General features: G+C 39.8%; 1 protein-coding gene across 19 annotated transcripts in view; it reads left to right on the forward strand.

Annotated features, from left to right (window-relative positions):
* The window catches only part of NEK11 (NIMA related kinase 11), a 253722-nt gene that overhangs the window by 113094 nt on the left and 127276 nt on the right, over positions 1 to 13352 (forward strand). For all 19 annotated transcript variants that reach the window (XM_035705157.2, XM_049099933.1, XM_049099937.1 and 16 more), the window contains one exon: positions 613 to 727. In XM_035705157.2, coding sequence (XP_035561050.1) covers positions 613 to 727 — 115 coding nt within the window. The remainder of the gene's footprint in view (positions 1 to 612; positions 728 to 13352) is intronic.

Genomic DNA, 13352 nt, shown 5'->3' on the forward strand with positions numbered 1-13352 from the left:
CAAATCCGGGGGGGAAAAAAAGCAAAATGATCTATTGAAATACCTACTGATATATTTGAGGAATTTTACTTTTTTTTTTGAAGTGTGAATTCTTTCATGTGGCCTCTTAGATCTCTTTCTTTAGGAAACTGGAGTTTACAGAATCATAGCACTGTTAAAGCTAGATGAGAATTTGGAAGTCATCCAAGCCAAACAGCTCTACTTCTGAGATGAGGAACCTGAGCAGGGCTGAACTAGGGGGAGATGGATGTGGTACCCTTGATGCAGAATTGTAGGGAGTATTTGTTCTTCGCTGCTGATCATGACTGCTCTTGCATGAGCCAGAAAGTGAGTACCTCCTTCAGTTGTGTACCTGGGCATTCCTCCTGCCTCATCCTAGTCATGGCTCTGAAACAGATGCCACGGAAGGTCAAGGTCACCTGTTGAGTTGGTTCAAGGCTGCTTCTCTTATCCCAACCTGCCTTTCTGAAATTTGAAAGTGGAATCCTGTTTAAGGGAGAGGATTAGACAGACTTTTATTTCTACATAGTTTTCTAAACAATATTGTTTCATTTGTGGTAATGCTGTTTCCTTCTATCAACTTCTCATCAACTGTTAATTACCTTCCACAAGGAATTTGATGACCTGACTTCAGAGAACCTACCTGAATCTCAGCCCATTCCTTCCTTGGACCTTGACCCACTTGAATCAAGTATAGAAGACACCTTAACTGACCTTGGAGATCATGGTATGAGTTTACATCAGTATTCAGAAGGGTTGACACATGGGTTGGTGTGGCTGACCGTCTGGTAGGCTTGGCTGGCCTCTGAGAAAAGCCTTGGATGTATGTGACCACCTTTCATCAGTTTGCCAGAGATGAACTGGGACCAGGATAAAAAGCAGAGAAGCCAAAGGACTGTCTGTCCTCTTCTATCTTTGTAATAGATGAAAATGAGTTGGAAACTCACACCAAGTGAGAAACTTTTGCATGAGTTAAACAATATTATTATTAACGGACATTGTAATGGTGTAGGACTATGAATGCTCTGAAATACTGTTTCCTCCTTCTATTAGTGATTTCCCTGGCCTTCATAAAAGTGAACAAATGAAGTCCAGTTTGGAAAATCAACTATACGGATGTGCAATCCTTGCCAGAAGAAAAGTGTTCAGAGCTGTTACCCAAATAGGAGAGAGATAGCATAGTTTAATGTTAAAAACATGAATTTTGGAGTCAAAAGCTGTCCCCGTCAGGGAAGCCCCTGGCAACTTTGTAGATTTCAGTTTTCTTATCTATGGAATAAGAATAATACCTCCTTTAAGGGTTGCTGTGAAAAGCAAATGAGAGTGGGCATATGATGTGCTCTTACCTCAGTGCCCAACACATAATAAGAGCCAAAGAAAGGGAAACAGTTTATTACCCTAGGGGGGAGGGTTATGACCATGGGGGCCATCTCAGTCTTGTACCACCCTCCCCAGTGCCTAGGACAAAGTGCCAGGAATATTTTCTGGCACTCAATAAATATTTCTTGGATGAATGAATGAATGAATGATATATTAGACTGCCCTCCAAGAAGCAGTTGTCAAGATGGGTGTAAAAGTGCAAGGATATTAGGGAAAATGTCTGCATGAAAGGCATTAGGAAAGGAGCTGGAAAAGGCTGAGAGAATCACCAACCCATGATTTAAGTCATGTTACAAATGAAAAGACAGGTTTGGTGGATGTGTACTAGTCTGCCAGGCAAACAGAGGCAACCAAGACATCAGGAAGTCTTTAAGCAAAGTCAGCCATCAGGGGCTTGCCTTAGTTTCCCTGCTGCACTTTAGCAGTGGTAGTGGCCTCTGAGAGAATGCAGGGATAGATTACAGAACACAGCCTTAAGACCCTTGGCCAATTATGCTCCTTATAGTGGGAGGTCTGAGGTGCATCCTCATGGCTACACAATGGTGTAACAACTCTCTTGGGCAGTAGTTCTCCTTCCAAACTGAGAGTGAAGGTAGTGAAGTTTGGGTTGATTGGTCATCTCAGCCCAAATTTGCATTTGATGTCTTCTTTACAGATCTTTTAGAATTTGTGCTGCTGCTTTCACCTGTAAGGAAACTAGCACCTGAAGCTCTTTAGGTTGGCATTTGCCAACTTTTCAAATGATGGAAGCCATCTGATAACAGGTATTATTGACAAACAAATAGGTTTATCAGATGGATTTGCATCTTGGATCCTTTTCGGGTATTTCTATACAATACTAATATTTTCCAAAGGTAAAATTTGTAAGCACAGAAATATCCCATAGGCCTTTCCAAAAATATAAAACTGAGAGGCCATTGGATAGCACTTGATATGGATGGCTTGTGCTTTGCTGTAAGGCAGGGCCATCCCTTTGTATAAAGAGGAAGCCCCAGAACAGGATATTGAGTGGGTAGTCTAGGATCAAGAAGTCTGGGCCCAGCCTCTGGGTCTCAAGTAGGAAAAGTACTTCCTACTCATTTCATACATGAGAAACCAAAGACATTACATAATTTGCTTAAGAACTCAAAAGTGCCTGCTTTATAGAACAGCACCCTTTCCATTTTCCCCAAAGGTGTTGAGTAGGAACAATAGATTCTCCAGAATCAGACAAATGAATTGGACTTTCAAAAGGCAGAGTCTTTTCTTTGTGTGTCTCTATGCTAATTTTTGTGGCCTGTATTAGTCAAATTACTCCTAAGCTAGCCCTGACCACAGGTTGCACCTACTACCAGGAGACTAATGCTGATGTCCCCCTTTGTCTTTTGTCGTGGACATTGCAATATGATAGACCAGATATTGAGTTACTAGCCAAACTGGAAATTTATGCTATAAGGAAACACTACTTAGGTCTCCCATAATAAGCCATCAGATCAAAAAAACACATTGTGGTTTTAGTCGAGCCAAATGCCTTGTAAAATATGTTAAATATTCCCCTTATTTTTCCTTCCCGTTAAGTTCATAGTTCTCTAAATTGAAAAGGGAAACTTAGAGCAATAAAAACGTAACCTTTGAGTTGGTGATTGATTAGAATTATGGGCAACTACAAGATTATTAGTGATCATATAGCTAGTGAAGTTTTGGGATATGAAACTTTAATTTGTTGATGAATTTTGCAGTGGTTATTTTCCCCATTCTCTTTGCTTTTTAGAAGATTTGACTCCAAACTTTCAGCACCTAGAGGAAGTTTTTATTTGTTTATTTTTTATCTAGCATGTATATGTAAAATAAAATTACACAGTCTTTTTTTGAAGCTTTTATACCAAATGTAATCAGTCTTTGATGTTGAATTGGAAAATTCCCTCTGGGATGTGAGGAGTTAGTTGCAGAGAAAGAAAACAAAGTAAGATGTTATTTACATTTGGTATGCATTTCGTTGGCTACAGCTGATTTAATCTAGCCAAAGTCATAGATAACCATTATATTCAAATGAGAAAGCACAACTGGAACATTAAAGAAATTATCCCTACCTAACCCCCGTATATGTAATGCTGATGATTTCTTACACATTAATTTCTGCCAGGAATTTCATTGCATTTAGCCTTATTTTCAGCAGCTTCCAACTGAGTTGCAGAATAGGGTTTCTTACAAAGCTGAAGGAGCTTGAGGCTCATGAACATGGTGCAGACAGAGCATGGCTCTCAATCCACCTGTTCAGGTGCTAAGGGTTCACTGAAGTAGGCCTTGGCTGCCCACCCACAGCCTGACCAGTTATCATTTAAGTACTCTTTTAGCTACTCCTTGAGTGACTCCTCAGCCCCTTCCCTGTGCTCCAAGAAAGCTCTGACCTCAGAGGGATTGTCCTTTGCTTGCCCATAGGAAGTCTACATGCCCTTTGTAGTTATCAGCTGCTCTGTGACTTAAGGTATCATCTCTTCCCTTTAAGTGTCCAAGTGGAAATAATGTGATTTGAACTCTGTTACACAACAATACATTTTTATTATTTTTAAAGATTTATTTATTAGTGAGAAACACAGAGAATGGGGCAGAGACATCGGCAGAGGGAGAAGCAGGCTCCCTACTGGGAGCCTGAAGCAGGACTTGATCCCAGAATCCTGGGATCATGACCTGAGCCAAAGTCAGATGGTCAACCACTGAGCCACCCAAGTGTCCCTTATTATTTTAGTTTTTAAAATGAAAACATCAACTGACTCTGCAGTTCTACCTCTAGATAATTACCTAAGAGAAATTAAGACATGTCTCTAAGAAGATTGTACACAAATGTTCTTAGCAGTTTATTCGTAGTACCAAAAATTAGAAACAAGTGTCAACCAATAGATGAATGGGTAAATGAACTTCTAGTTTATCCATACAATGTAATCCTACTTGGCAATGAAAAGGAACAAACTATCAATACACACAACAATATGAATGAATATAAAAAATATTGTGCTGAGTGAAAGAAGCCACAAACAAAAGAGTTCATATTAAACAATTGCATTTCTGTGAAGTTCTAGAACCAGCAGCACTTATCTGTAGTGATAGCAATGAGACCAGTGGTGGTCTGGAAATTGCGAATTGATTCAAAGGACACAAGGGAACCTTTTGTGGTGATGGAAAAAGTCGATACCTTGATTGTGGTGGTGGTTTACCTTGATGTATATATTTGTCAAAACTTACTGAACTCTCTGCTCTAAATGAGTGCATTTTATTGTCTATCAATTATACCTCAATAAATTTGATAAATAAAAAGAACATTGTTAAGAAGAAAGGGGAAAAAAAAACATTGAGAGTAGTGCCTCAGTCTGTACTTTAGCTAACGAATGGCTGAGAGAGACTGGTGAGGTGGTGGAGGTAGAAGGTCAACTAGGAAGATCTCTAGTATTACTTGGGACACAAAGTCCTTGGTCCAGATAGTGATCATGGAGTTTTCTTCTAGTGTCAACTGAGCAATATTGCCTTCCACAAGGAATGCTAACAGTTTTGGGGTCTTCTCTCCAGAGGAAAATTAAAGATGAGGGACTAGAATCCCTTAGCTCCTCTCTTCAGGCTTTATAGTTGGAGGTGGCACACTGGTGTGGCAGGAACCCATACCAGCAAGTGTCACATGACCTTGTGTCCTCTGAAAGCAGCCCAAACATACTAGCACAAGAACTAACAGCCCAGACACCAAAACTCAGCCCAGAGAAGCTGGTAGAGCTGTTTGGCTCATCAGTCCTCAAAAAAGACTAAGTGCTGGGGGTCACTTCTATATTCCTAGATGTCCCATCACTTCCAGAGCTTTAGATATCTTAAAGACTTCATTCATAAATATAAATTGATGGTGGTTTTATTTCAGATTTGTCACATATTCCACTGAGTTACATTTGTGTTGCATGGTAATGTTTCCACCTGACTCTTGTATTTACACCCAAGAATAAACTCTCCAGCAGACACTCTCTAATTTCCTCAGCTCTTGAGGATAATTAAAATGAATCTAATATTGAGTAAAAATGTGCTGATTCTCCACATTGAGGCATATTTAAGAATTGAAGTGTTCCTTCCACATGAGAAGCTGGGTAGGTGCCTTTAACTGAAACTTAAGGATTCTATCCAATTTGAAAACTTGAAATGGATGCAGAATAACACCTGCCCAACCTGTCACTTCACTATTGTGGCCTAAACAGGCATGATAGAAATAAGAGGAAAATCAGTCCCCCAGAGCATCAGTTACTCATATAGAAAATCAGCACCTGTGGACATCTCAAAATAATTTTCTTTCCTGTGAAAGCTGTATGTGATTCTATGCTCCATCCTTTAGCCCAATATTAATTATACAGTAGTTATTAAACTAAAGGTGCTGCTGGTAGGCCAGAGAGCATGCTTAAATGGCCTTGCTGGGCCTGTCATGGGTCATGTTTGGAATGAACCAATTAAGCAGAAAATTAAGTAAGCATTAATCATGGCTTTAAGGTCAGAGAGACTACGAACTATAATAGACTAAAGCCTTATATTAATGGAAGCTTCAGACAGCACTTTGGACATACCATAGTAGAATTTTCTTTAGCTGATGTAATTATTTTCCATTCATGCAAGCTTCACAGTTGTGCTCAGGGCTCCTGCACCTACCACCAAGAGAATATCATTCCGATGCCCAAAGGAAGTGAAGCTGTCACAGAAAACTAATAGAGCTATATTGGATACTGTTTGCTTCCAGTCAAATAACCATCTTTGATTCATATGCTAATTTTTTAAAGGGATTGAAATATTTTCCTTTGGTGTTTGTTTAGGCCAGGCTTTAATTTAGATATTTGTGATAGGAATTTAAATTTGTCTTCTCTGATCTTTGCAGAGGGGCTGTTTCGTGGCAGTGAGGGCCATGGCAGTATTAGCCACCCCCTGTGTTCACTTGTCAGAGTCTTTCATTCTTTGCAGTGAAATAACATCTCCCAAACAAACAAAAAACCTTTCTGGCAAGGAATTGTGGCAGCGGTATCTAGTACCTTCTGTCATTCATGACTAACAACATTTTCCACTGACTTCTCTCGCTTAGAAAAAATTCAAAATAGGAAAATAGGAAACCTACAGAAAGGTTCAAAGTGATTGTCAGGTTTCAGAGTAGCATGTCTATGTGTGAGCATTATAATGAATTTGACTTATTCTTAAAAAGTCCATTTTCCCACAGCTGTCTGCAGACAGTGATGTTTGTCACATTGCCAGCATTTGCAGCTCCCCAGTTAGACTTGGCTCTGAGATTGTGGGAAGGGTTCTTTATAGACTCATTATTTCTGTGCATTCGTATCCACATGTAAGAACACATTTTTAGGAATGTGTAGTAGAACTAACTCTACATACCTAGCCATGTCTTTCCTGCTAACCCCTTGGCCTGTCCTGGTTTCTCTCCTGGCTATGGCTCCTTTAAATTATGGGGTTTTTTTTCCTTTAAATTATTAATGGGAGTTCTTAACTATTGAAGATTAGCCAGCTAGGTACGTGTTTGTAGATGAGTTTAAGATGCCTTCAGTCTTTCACTACATTTTGTACTTGGGTATTTGGAGTTGTAGAGAGAGCAAAGTGACTTTACCCTTTTTATTATAGCTAGATTCATTTTCTCTTTTGAATATAGGAAAAGCAAACAAACCCAACCCCTCTCTCCAGCTTGACCCTACATGGCCTTTCCTGGCTTCACACATTTTAGAACTAAATGAGCTCCTTTTATTCCCTCCACTTTCCATCTCCTCACAACCCCATGCCTAAGAGATAATAATTGACAGTTGACATAAGTGGTTGCTTATGAATATATGGACTCTAGCTATATATTTGGCTTCTTTTTATTTGTGAAATTACACATTTTGGAGATAACTTTTGTGTGTACATAGTGTTCATGATGAGAAATTTTAGTGGTTATACTAGAGAGGGCTAGAAAGTGATTACTGGTTAAGAAAAAGCAAATTTTGGAAAATTAAAAGAATTTTTTCCCTTAGCCCCATTAGCTCTGTGTCATTGATGATGAGAGCAGGTTAGTGCCCCAATTGTGCGAGTGTGTTCAGAGGCCTCATTCTTACCTATTCCCAGAATGGCATCCAGCCGTCTTGATGTTATTCCATACCTCTTACTTTTCACTTTTTAGTCTTAATAAATCATACTCTTACAATGTTGATCTCACAACTCAAAATTCCACTAAATAGGCATCATGATAAAAGTATGTGTTTCCCGTTATATGGACAATATTCATTGATCCCAGTTTGATGGCACCCCTGAGAAGTATTCTCAATATAGAATTGTGTCACAGCACAGCAGCTGAATACCAACTGGCCAGTCCATTCCTCAAAGCATGGTCTGAGGACTGTCATCACTAGTATCCTGAGAACTTGTTAGGAATGCAGAATCTCAGACCACACCCTAGACACTACACCCTAGGCTCACTGGATCAGAAGATGCAAAATCCTGGTGATATGTATGCGCATTCAAGTTTGAAAAGACTGAGTTCAACTCTAAGCTCAACTAGAGCATGGACTATATCTGTCTTGTTCATTTTATTCCCATCTGCTGGCACAGTGACTGGCTCTGAGTTGGTGCTTGGTAAACATTTATTGAATAAATGATTAAATTGGTGGAACAATTCCATAAGAACACTAATGCTTTTTGTCAAAAGCAGCATACATTTCTTGCAAAGATGGATTCAGTTGGGGAAATAGTAGAATAACAATTTGGCAGGAGAGGCTAACTTGTGTGCATTGGTGTTCACCTATAATTTTTACTCTTTCTTCTTGAGGGAGATGGTAATCTAATTTTACCAGATGGATACTGGAAAGAGGAAAAAATAAAGGAGAAGTGTCAGAGACATGGGAGTAGAAATCCTCCATGCATGCTTTTTGAGTCCCCTAGCCACTGCCTCTTCCCTTATAGATACCTTTCCATTTAAATAATCTCTAATGTAAGCCACCGCCATGCAAAAAATTGGTTTTCTTCTTCTGTACTATCCATAGAACAGTATTTAATTTAATAGAAGTAGTCATATCACCAGAAGGTAACCCTCTCAGACTCCTTCATGTTTTGCTAAGTGTACACATTTAGTGGGAATAAAGCGGCTTTATGAAGTCTATAGTCCGTTTAATAGGTACACACTTGTCTCTTTTGTTTGCATCAGCTTAGTTTCCCCATGGAATGCATGACCACACTTTACATAAGACAGAGTGTGAGCAAATGCTGATTGGTGGATTACTCTTATAACAGGATTGGTAAAGTCTGTATGTGAAAATAACTCTTTAGTGGTTTTATTGGCTGGATCCTCCGAGAAGCATACACTAAAAGAGAAAAGTAGGCGATGTTTTGAGGGTAATTTCTGTTGAGAGAAAAATGAGAGTGGGATCAAGAGTGAGCAAAGAGACTCTCCAGATTGTGATGCAGTTCTGGCATCTGTGAGATGTGAGCAGGAAGGAAGGAGGAGTGGGTAGGAAGAGCCCCAGACCTTATTATGGCTTCAAGACAGCCTCAGTCAACCTAGTGGAGAGTTCTGGATCAAAGATTGCCCACAGAAGAATACTACATTGGGCAGAAACGCTGTGCCTCACTATCCCTTCCTGCTTAGCAGATCCTCAAACCTGCAGTTGGAGGCTGTCAGCTTACTGCATGCTTTGCAGCTAATCAGCAAGTTCTTGGAAGGACAACTGACAGATGCCCCTCCATAAATGCTGCACGCCTCCACTGAGGCAAGTCATTCCATACACTTGAGGTGAATAAAATAGTATTTGAATAAACAGTCTAGGGGATCCCTGGTGGCTCAGTGGTTTAGCGACTGCCTTCAGCCCAGGGCATGATCCTGGAGACCTGGGATTGAGTTCCGCATTGGGCTCCCTGCATGGAACCTGCTTTTCTCTCTGCCTGTGTCTCTGCCTCTCTCTCTGTGTGTGTCCCTCATGAATAAATAAATAAAATCTTTACAAAAAATCTATAATTCAGTACTTTTCTCTAACTCAGGGTAAAGTTACCTCCAATATATACAAAGGAAGAATGATGAAAGCTTCTGGAATATCCATAAACACTTAAAAAAAGATCTACAAGCCTGGAAGCCACTGGTGTACCTGAAAGAAATTTGAAGCCAGACTTTGTCTTTTTTCCCCACTTCTAGCCATTTGTCAGCTGTGTGAACTGGGGCAAAAAAAAATTATTGTCAAGCCTCAGTTTCCTCATCTGCATAATGGGAATAATACCCGATTTTCGAGGATCGAGGGAAGAATAAATTAGATGGTAAGCAAAGAACTTTGCACAGTGCATGAAACAAAGTGCACAACTGTCTCTTACTAAAAAAAAAAAAAATACATCAAAGCAAGTTGCAATATTTTCTCAAGTTCCACATAAAATCCCTGAATTGATGATAAATAGTATTTCAGTTTTTAGCTACCCAGGAGACCTTCTGATTATAGCTTAAAAGTACCTTTACCATATTAATTAAGTATGATTTGGAATACAGTACTTTTACTTGCTCTAGTTTTTGCATTTATGGGAAATAAAAAATCGCTCAGGCTGGTTATTTCCTCCTGTCAAATTATGGTCTTAATTATGCCCATCTGGGCCAATTAGCTTAGCACCAAAATATATATATATCTTCCCTGCCTAGATCCTAGACAGCTGGCAAAACCCAAGCCAAATTCTCAGAGATGTACATGCCCTCCTATTGGGTCAGAAATGCCACTGTTATACCCAGAGGTAGAATCTGGGACAAAGTTCTTTAAAAGATGCTCCTTTGCCAGCCATCCTGAGCCCATAAACTTGCAGCTAAAATTTCCAGCTATTTTCCCTAAATACATCATAAATGTAAATATATTTTGTACTAAGGAACATAATAAGGGCAAGAATATACATTAGTTTTCCACTGCAGTCTCATTTGGGATTTAGGCCAAATTCAGATTAAAATACAGATCTTGGTAGGCATAGCTCTGACTTTTGCAACGGAAATACTCAGGTAATACATGCAGTTATTGTAATAGAACTCTCTGCCCTGGGTTTGTAATGAAATCAGGAAGTTTTTCTGAGACATAGGATTTGTTCTATGCTCTACCTTGGAGGCTGTATGTATAAGTGACCTCCTGGTTTTAGATAAATTGCTCTGAAAATTCTTTCTATAAGTTTTTCCTTTAGTTAGAATATAAAGAATATAAGGAAATTTCAGCAGGCTGAGCAGATTTCTAAGATAGGGAAAAGCTGTACTCATTTCAAATGTATTATTTTGCCTCCCTTAGGGCTGCACATGAAATTAGAATATTCCAGATATGATTTTATGTGCATATTAAATCACTTGATTCTTACCACAAATCCGGTAGACAGGCTATATTCATCTTAAAGGTATAGTGGCTTGTTCGAGACAGTATTGTTTGACTGCCATACGCTGTAAACAACTATCAGGTACCTTAAGATACCTATCTGTAAAAGATTTTCTTAAAATAAGAATTAAGTGAGGCAAATTTTAGGTTATCCTAAGAACTCTCAATCCTTTTTTTTAAAGATTCATTTATTTATGATAGAGAGAGAGAGACAGAGACAGAGACAGAGACAGAGACACAGAAGGAGGGAGAAGCAGGCTCCATGCCGGGAACCCCACGTGGGACTCGATTCCTGGACTCCAGCGTCGCGCCCTGGGCCAAAGGCAGGTGCTAAACCGCTGAGCCACCCAGGGATCCCCTCTCAATCCTTTTTTTAAGGGGGAAAGAAAAGTGGGAATTGTGATTAAGAAGGCCAATGTTGCTGACGTCTTGGGTTTTTGCCCTTTGAGTTGGTTATGCCTATGCTGCTGTCATTAATCTTAACAAGACGGGAGAAGGTTTGGAATGGCAACACTCTAAACTCTAAGGGAAGGCAAGCTGGATGTGACCCTCCAGTCTGAGGGGCTGAGACTCAGGCTTGTCCATGCTCAGGAGTGAGCAGGTCTTCATAGTCTGAGTCAGGATAGCTCAAACTCAGGAGGCTCAGCTGGCCACTGACTCCTCAAGGTGACTTTACTTGTATGTGTTCTGAGTCTGGGTTTTTCTATTGGGCTGCTTATCAGAAGCCCTTACAGGAATTAAAAATATATATATAAACACCATAGTTTCTGTCGTCTTAGACTTTCATTTAGAAGGTCTATGCCAGTGGTTCTCAAACAATACTGTACATCAGAATCACAAGACATAGATTGCTGGGTTCAGCAGCATGTAGGAGCACGTTGCCTCACAGACCCTACTGTACACACCTTCCAGTCTCGTGTTCAGTGATAGCATGTGGGTAGCTTGAAATCGGCCATGGTGACTGAGTGCTTACATCAGGGAAATTGGCAAATGCTATTAATCAGAGCTTTTTTCAAGAACCAGTTGTTAAACGTTTACTAGCATACCACTGGCTAGGAGCCCCACTGCCGAAGCTTCTGATTCAGTAGGTCTGGGATGATGCCAAGAATTTGCATTTCTAATAAGTTTCTTGATGCTGTTGCTGCTGGTTTGAGGAGCACATACTAAGAACAATTTGTCTAGAATCATGCTGTCCAATTTGATAGCCAATAAACTACATATGGTTATTTGAATTGAAATTTTAATTAATAAGAATTTAAGAAAATTTAAAAATGTTTTCCTCAGTCATGTTAGTCATATTTCAAGTGCTTAGGCTAATATCATGTTATATGTCATTTATATCGTGATAAAACTGGGGAGGGGAGGGGAGGGGAATGCTTAAGATTCACATGTGGTTAGTGGTTACGGTATTGGATAGCATACTTCTAGAGCATTTCATCATGCAGAAAAGTCTTGTTTATGCAGGTCCAGGAAAAAGAAATCTGTGCACCTAATTTTTTTTTAAGGTTCCACAGGTTATTCTGGTGCGAAGTCTGTTTCAATAATCACTACAATTATTAAGTATTGATCTTACATTTCAACTTTCTAGAACTCAAACTCACAAAAAAATTCTGTGTTCCTCACTTTCTATTTCTTGCTTGGGAGGGAAGGATTGATTTGCTAAGATTCTCAAATACTTGAGAACACGTATTAAGGACTCTTTTTAACAGGGGAGGACAGAGGTAAGGATGAAAAGAGGTATTGTTGACCTAAGACCCCGCCCCAAACCCATGTTTTTTTCAGACTATAGGTTTCTCCCCCATGCTGTGACAGCTCTCTGCTAACTGGAAAAAAAAAAAAAACTAGTGCAGGTATCGGTCATAGTCCTACCTGCAGATTGTATCAGGGGCCAGCACTGAGATGCCATTATGCTGCCTCAGACTAAATGTATGGCAAACAAAAGCCCCAGAGGTCTTTCAGACTTTATCTAATAACAACTCCCTCCCAACAAGTGAAGGACACGAATTGCATTTACTGTAAACCAGTTGATCATATTAATGAATCAGAAGTGTTCAAATCAACGGATTACACAAGACTGGAGAAGGGATAGAATTTCATTAGAGATGAAGGGTCAGGTGAGATAGTTGAGTCATTAATGACATCTGTGGAGCGGGTTACCAAAATCTGAGTTAGGAGGTTACACGAGGAGACAAGGGCCCAACAGTTGGGCCAGGAAAGAGCTGGCCTGGGATGCCAGCTGGTGTGGGTTGCCTCTAGTGTGTTGTTGGGTAACGATCTTTTAATTACAGCCTGGCATATAGAGGCATGCTGTATGTTACCATCTTCACAGTGCTTGTGTGACCTAAACAGTATCCATTTATTTCAGTTGCTATGTGCCCAAAATTTTATGTTCTTTACAGTGATCAAAAAAATAGTAATTAAGGTAAGGATCATCACACAAGATTATTCTGGATTATGATGTGCCCTAAATCCAATGGCAAGTCCTTTGAAGAAGAATCAAGACAGATACACTGAGAAGACTATGGGAGGACAAAGGCAGAGATTGTAGCGATGCATCTATGAGCCAAGGAGCACCAAGGATTCCCAACATCCACCAGAAAGTAGGAAAGATGTACATAACAGGTGCTCCTT

This window comes from Canis lupus, chromosome 23 (genome assembly GCF_003254725.2).
Source record: "Canis lupus dingo isolate Sandy chromosome 23, ASM325472v2, whole genome shotgun sequence".
In the NCBI taxonomy this organism is placed as follows: Eukaryota; Metazoa; Chordata; class Mammalia; order Carnivora; family Canidae; genus Canis; species Canis lupus.